Below are 6,941 nucleotides of genomic sequence, written 5' to 3'. Positions count from 1 at the left end.
AAAACTATCTAATTTTTATTCGAAATTATTGGTATGCAGTTTATCTTCTAATTCTAATTGTTCAAACTTTTTGCCATGCCCCCTTCCGCCCCCGTAGTTTAGATACCAACCTACCAAATTTAATTGAAATCGAACTAGAAGCACGCAAAATAAACGTATGAACGTGTTTTACTAGGCGGTCCATAAAGGCTCAGTTGGCCGTAGGGTAGGGTACTTCGTGTATGGTGTTCCGAAGTCGGCGAGACGACTTACTTAGTTCATTTTCTTATTCTTTAATGATTACAATGCTCGGTTAAAGTCTAGATTCTAAAAACGTCCGTACGTCCTTAATAAATACCTAATTCGCGTAGACTATTAGAGACTATTTGGTATGTAAACTTAAGTAGTCTATAGGCTGATCAAGTTTATTTTAAATTTTTCCCACGCCGCCGCAATTCAAACAAAAATTATTTTCTCAAAGACTGTAACAACCAGAGACAACAAATTTGGTAGTTTTCGTATACTAAATACATATTCCCTCGATCCAATCCAAAAAAAAATTAATCAAATTGAATTCGACATTTTTAAGATATGTCTTAATATTTACATTAATCTTTTTAGATATTAGCTTAGAAGGATATTTATTGTATTTCCACTAAAAATATGCATGTAAAATGAAGTAAGAAAGTCGTCTCGCCGAGGTATACCATGCACCACTAAAACACATATATTTTAAATTTATAATAACAAATGCCTTTATGTACTTATAAAAGCCAGCCAACTGCCAGGCAGGAGCTATTGGGAAAACGTTTTTATGCAAAACTCTGATATTTTTAGACAGACTTTGATCAAATTTGCAATGTTGCTGGATATTAATAACAAATTGATGCTAAATCTGATTGGTAGAAAATTACGGGATAATCGAGTTTTTTCAAATTATGGTGACTGAAAAATTTGAAATAAACTTGATTACTTTAAATACTACACGCGTACCAAATTTCTTGGCTTCAACTTTTTATAGTCCCTGAGATCTAGGTGTTCATTCGGACTGCTGATCAAAAATATTTATGGACAGAAAAGCTTTCTTCTGTCTGTTACATACATTATGCGTGCATGGTATAAAAATATTAAACATTGTTATACTTATATAGATAAAAGTTATATAAGTTTTTTGGGCCATACTGGCGGTTGAGCTGACAGTGCACATTGGGCCAGATTTCTTTTAAATATTTAAAAAAGGTTGTTGGTGCAAGGATATACCGAAGTCGATGACACGACTTACTTCATTTTAAATATGTATAAGTTAGTACTTTTTAATAAGGAACTTAAAAATTCACAAAAATTACCCTATTTTCGGGCTTCTAGGTTCATATACTTCCTTAAGAAAATTTTAATTGATATCAATATTTAGTGATCAAACAATTGAGACTTTAGATTTTACTGAAACAAACAACACTATTTCATGCACTTAGATTCGAATAGTTTTTAGATTTTCTGTTGCAATGGATATTATTATAGGTTGATAAAATTCAAAAAAATTGAGCTAATTCTGGGGCGTTTAACTTCGTAGAAAGTGTTTTCAGGAAGACCCTAACTTAGTTCTAATTTAAATAAAGTCTGGCTAACATAAACATATACATACAAATATGTTCTGGATGTTGGAAACTGTGTCTTAAACGCAAGGAACTTATTTTCAACCGATTGTTGCATATTGAGTATGATTTTAAAATTTGTACCCGTTAAACGACAAAAATATGTTTATATCTTAGACTAAGTTTAAAGTACTTACTACACTGTCTTTGGAAGAGTTTAGATTGATGCTTAAGAATAAATATACAATATAAACATACAATATCCAGTTGATAGTAAGACATACAAGGAGTTTACATTAGATCATCAATTATCCAGATAAGAGGCCATTTAGGCACTGATGAAGTTAAATGAGAGTAAGCTTTATAATATCTGATCTGAAGTTAAATGAGAGTAAGCTTTATATTATCTGATCTGAAGTTAAATGAGAGTAAGTTTTATATTATCTGATCAATGAAAAAAACCTTAATATGTTATTACGATAATTAAATCTATTAATCAAAAGCTATCCAGTGTATGTGTATAGTGTCTCAAGATATAACAATAAAAATAGATAAATATCAAAATGTACTAATTTTTAATTTTTTGTTTTGTATTATTATTTATTTGGTTTATTTGTTTAATTTTTATTATTTTTCATTTTACAAATTATTGTTTTAGCTTTCACATTTTGATTTCAATTCCATGAATATATATTCTTCTTTGTATCAAATAAGTAACTTGTTTTAGATATTGGTATCCAATATAGCAATAATAAAAACCCTAAGATCTGTGTATGTATGTGTGTGTGTGTGTGTGTGCGTTTGTGCTTGTGTGTATTGTGTGTGTAGCTGATACAGCCTTTTGGAACATTTCAGTTTCTATTTTTAGAATTTTAGAACTATGCCTGAGTTTTAGTTGTAATGTGTTTTTAGATGATGATAATAGCATACTTAAGATTTCCCATTCACTTACAGCTCGGGATGTGCCATGGCCATATAATTGTTCACATAGGTGGCAATAAATTGATACTGCTGGTTAAATATTTGCTGCCAGCGACAATGAGCCTGAATCATTTGAGTCATCCTACCACCAACTGGTTGTACCTCAATATCATTATCATCTTCGGCATCATTATCGTTATCCAAATTATTGGCGCTGCTTTCAGATTGTGAGTTCTCTTCATCTTCTTCATCATTGGTTAAATGGCGCGGGAACCTACCGGCCATCAGATCAGCGAAAAAATTCTCAAATGGATTATAGCTATTCTCATCATCATCATCGTTGCCGTTGTCGTTGTCGTCGTCATCGTCGTCGTCGTCATCGTCATAGTTGTTATCGTCGTCGTCATTGCTATCTTCTACAAATTGATAATTATTAGAGGAATCAGAATCATATTTTGAGGTATCTATACCCGATGAAGGACTATCATTTCGCTCATCAAAACCACTGGATGTATCTTCCGACTCCAAATCACTTTCGTCGTCATTCTCACTATCGCTTGACATAATCACATGTATCTCAAATGACGAACTCGATTCTTCTTCATCCTCAGCCTCTGCATTTTCATTTACATTTTCTGCTAAATTCTCTGCTGGTATATTCAACTGATGGGCAACATGGACACTTAGTTTGCTCAGCTGTGGCATTTCCTTACTTTCTAATAAATATGGTTTGCTCTTGACTAAGGATTTAATAAATGTTGGTGTCGACCCCTTCAATTGTGTCATCGCTCCTGATTTAGTTGACTTCAATTTGTTATAATACAATTCCTGCATTGCATCACATAGTTCATTTAACCATTCGCTTGATTTTGCGATACTCCAATTACGTTTTTTAATGTATTTATTCAAAGACTGCTTGATATCTTGCCAGTTTTCAAATTTCTTTAGCAAGTCTAGTTGAGAGGGATCCTCAAGAAGCGGACGTCTTTCAATTTGGAAATTCTGTAATGAAAAAAAGTAAAATTCAATCACATGATAATTAAATTGATCTTTTAACTTACATTTTGTTTCATGATCACTCCCAGTTCTAGTAATTGTAAATTAAGTTCATTAACATTACGATTTTTGTGTGAAACCTTTTTGGATCTTAGTTTTTTATTCTGGCGCCAGGGATAGAGAATGTGCCGCTTACGGGCACTCAATTTGTGACGTTTCATTTGAGTTTGCTTGGTCTTAAAATGTGACCAAATGAGACGTTGATCCTTTGATTCGTAATAGCTAATGTATGAAGTATCACTTGAATAGCCACCACATTCCATGCTATCCGATATAATGCTACTGGCATCATCTACAGTATTTGATACGCCTAACGGTTGCAATGTTGTCGAGCTTGGCTCATTATTAGGGGGCACAACTAGGCAATAGGTTTTTGTGTTTATGGAATTAGGGGCCGCTGGTGGTAGGGACAAATCCGTTGATGACAATGTCTTATTATCCTTTTGAGTATGTTCAGCGGTCGATGATATGGGCGATAAAGTTTGTGGCTCTGGATTGGGAACCTTTACATAATCAGCCTCTAGACTATTATTCTCGTTGTGTGATTGAAAAATTATATTAACTGAATTTGATGCAGCATTTTTGCTTTCACTATTTAATGCTAATTCCTGGAGTGGTTTATTAGGTTTATTTACATCATCTGAGTCACCATTCTCGCTGACATAATGTGGCAGATTATATGTGTCAAAATCCCAAAAATTAAAGCTCCCCTCCTGCTTCTTTAGTTTGTCATGGGGAAAGTGTAAAACAGTCATTCCGGTACCGATTTGACTAAGCATCTCTTTGAATTTCGCACTCTCAGATGAGGATAACAGTGTAATGGCTATACCCTTTGAACCAAAGCGTCCGGCGCGTCCAATGCGGTGTAAATAAGTCACATGATCTCGGGGTATATCCAAATTGATAACCAAATTAGCATACGATGAATCAACGCCACGTGCCATTAGATCTGTGGCCACCATGGTTCGTATAGTAAAACGGCGATAGCCTTCAAAAGCCTCAAGACGTTTCCTTTGATCAAGTGCTCCAGAGAGTAATGCACATTGAATGTCACTGGCATTCAAATAATTGCGAAATGAATCTGCTCGTATGAGAGAATTGGCAAAGAAAATTGCCTGTTCATAGGGCAATTGGGCGACTATATTCTGCACAGCCTCCACCTTTCGAAGCATATCCTCAATCCCATTTACCTGTTCCGGGAATTCGTACACAAACTGGCGTATACCGAGGAGTACGGTTGCTCGTTCACTATTCGATATCAATATGGGTTTGAGCATTAATTTGGCCAAATGCTCGTCCAGATTATTCTCAAATGTGGCACTGCAGGCAATAATTTGTAGCCGCTTGGGCATATGATTAACTAAACAGCCCACTGTCTTCTTTAAATCTTTTGTCATGTACAATTGATCGGCCTCATCCAGCACCAAGAGCTTAATTTCCGACATATTGAAGACCTTGCTCTCATAGAGATGAAGTAGACGTCCCAGTGTCCCGATTACAATACGACATTGATGAATTCGCTGACGATCTTTAGTCACATCGGTGCCACCAATAAAAGCACATACACTTTTCTCTGCCATGGCTTGGAATGTGCTCTCCACCTGGATGGCCAACTCACGGGTTGGCACAATAATCAAAACCTGCGGCTGTTTTATCATTTTCTGCAACATCTGCATGGCGGCAATCACATAGATGAGGGTCTTGCCGGTTCCACTCTTGGACTGAACCAACAAATCTACAGAAATATCGAAATTAAACAATTAATGGCAGACGAATTAATCGCACTCCTCTCTGTCTCTTACCCATTCCTGTTAGGGCCATGGGAATGGCAGCTGCTTGAATTTTAGTTGGTGTCACAAAATTGTTTCTTTGCAATCCATCTAACACTTCGCGTTTCAAGTGATTGATATCTGAGAAAGATTTGGCCTGACCGGCGGCAACATCGCTGGTTCGATAATTGCCATTCTCCAAATTGTGCGCAATTGCGCCTTCCATTATGTCCATCAATTAATTAATATATGCCAATATATACATAAATTTGTGTATCGAATTTAACAATAATAATAAAACACGACCGCGTCTTTGTTAGAACCGGATGAAATAGAAACTTAATAGGACCAATTTTCAGTTATGGAAATAAACATCAAACGTGCAGCATAGAGATGAGCAAACCGACTGTGACTTTACTTTTTCAGTGACTAGCATTAACTGGGGTACTATATATAACTGTAACTGTAAAAACTGATTGCTAAAGCAGAGCCGGCTTTGTTATTGAATATAATAAAGTTGATGAAGTAAACAAGAAAATAAAAAGCACACATGTTGATAAAATACAAACCAAAGTCATGTAAACTCATGTTATTTCTATGCGAAAATAATCTCCCATTATTCCAACATTTATCATTCCTAATTATTCCAATATGTAATATATTTAGTTCATTTATTTAATATATATAGGCCATTGTAAACGATATCTATATATATCTACATATTATAACTATATATTTTAAGTGCTAGAATGTTCCTCGATTTCAATAAACTGAAAACAATTTCATCTAAACAAACAATTTCATCTAAACTAAAATCGTTTAGTTTAGCTTTAACAACTAAGTCTTCTTATAATAATTAAAAACATTAATAACTATTATTGAATCATGTGACTCCAACTCTTGTCACAGTTGCTGTCACTGCTCTTTTGCCTGTCACGTAGTTGCTTATCACGATACATAGTTGGCAGTGTGACCGCATAAAATACTAAAAAGGCAAGAAAATACCATAAATCATAAAAAAATACTCGGCGCAATTTGCTCAAATATTCAAATTACAATTTGAAATTTAGTTTAATTTACGCTTAAAAATAAATTAAGTAAAATTATGCAATCATACACTAATAAATGGTATAAATTACATGGTTAAACATACAAATAATTTGCCAATGACTACCCAAAATGAATTATTGGTATTTTCTAAGAACATGGAAGTTTTATTTAAAGCATAAAAATCGCAAAGGAAGTTATCTGAATCTTTTAGGGTTATAATATTAGCACACAAAAAGTAGATTAAGATATGTACATATAGAAATACTTTTCCGATACGATATTCTAGCATCATTAATAAAAATTATTTTCCTTTTACCAAATTAAATCTAGTTCGTCATGTTTGCAACGTCAACAATATAATTATAATACTATATTTTGGTTAATTATTTAATATTTACAGATTTTTTGTCACCAGATTTTTAGTAGTATCAAAATTTCTGATCAACAACAGTACAACTAAACAAAAATAAAAATTATTCAGGAAAAAACCGTGTTTTTCACAAGCTCTTTTCTTTTTTTTTTAATCCAAATTCCAATATGTTAAATCTTAAATTAATAGACCTAACAATTTTTT

The 6,941-nt window shown here is 33.7% G+C and overlaps 1 protein-coding gene across 2 annotated transcripts; it reads right to left on the bottom strand.

The window, feature by feature from the left end:
* Window positions 1-2,243: 2,243 nt before the first annotated feature.
* On the bottom strand, window positions 2,244-5,754 carry LOC6646510 (probable ATP-dependent RNA helicase DDX20). Of its 2 annotated transcripts, XM_047011841.1 has the most exons (4): window positions 5,351-5,754; window positions 3,554-5,283; window positions 2,963-3,494; window positions 2,244-2,908 (listed from the first exon to the last, which is right to left on the bottom strand). In XM_047011841.1, the coding sequence occupies exons 1-4, from the start codon at window positions 5,550-5,552 to the stop codon at window positions 2,520-2,522; spliced, it is 2,853 nt and encodes a 950-aa protein (XP_046867797.1). In that variant the 5' UTR covers window positions 5,553-5,754; the 3' UTR covers window positions 2,244-2,519. The 2 variants fall into 2 exon arrangements, with proteins under 2 accessions (XP_046867797.1, XP_023033834.1); XM_023178066.2 differs by having other exon boundaries at window positions 2,244-3,494.
* Window positions 5,755-6,941: the final 1,187 nt, after the last annotated feature.

This window comes from Drosophila willistoni (assembly GCF_018902025.1).
Source record: "Drosophila willistoni isolate 14030-0811.24 chromosome XR unlocalized genomic scaffold, UCI_dwil_1.1 Seg143, whole genome shotgun sequence".
Taxonomy (NCBI): Eukaryota; Metazoa; Arthropoda; class Insecta; order Diptera; family Drosophilidae; genus Drosophila; species Drosophila willistoni.
This window is presented reverse-complemented; position numbering and strand designations above follow the sequence as displayed.

Coding starts and splice junctions, on each gene's coding strand:
- LOC6646510 (XM_023178066.2), bottom strand. CDS start 5,552: ATGGACATAATGGAAGGCGCAATTGCGCACAATTTGGAGAATGGCAAT. Junction 5,284..5,350: donor CATGGCCCTAACAGGAATGG/GTAAGAGACAGA, acceptor ATATTTCTGTAG/ATTTGTTGGTTCAGTCCAAG. Junction 3,495..3,553: donor GAGTGATCATGAAACAAAAT/GTAAGTTAAAAG, acceptor TTTTCATTACAG/AATTTCCAAATTGAAAGACG.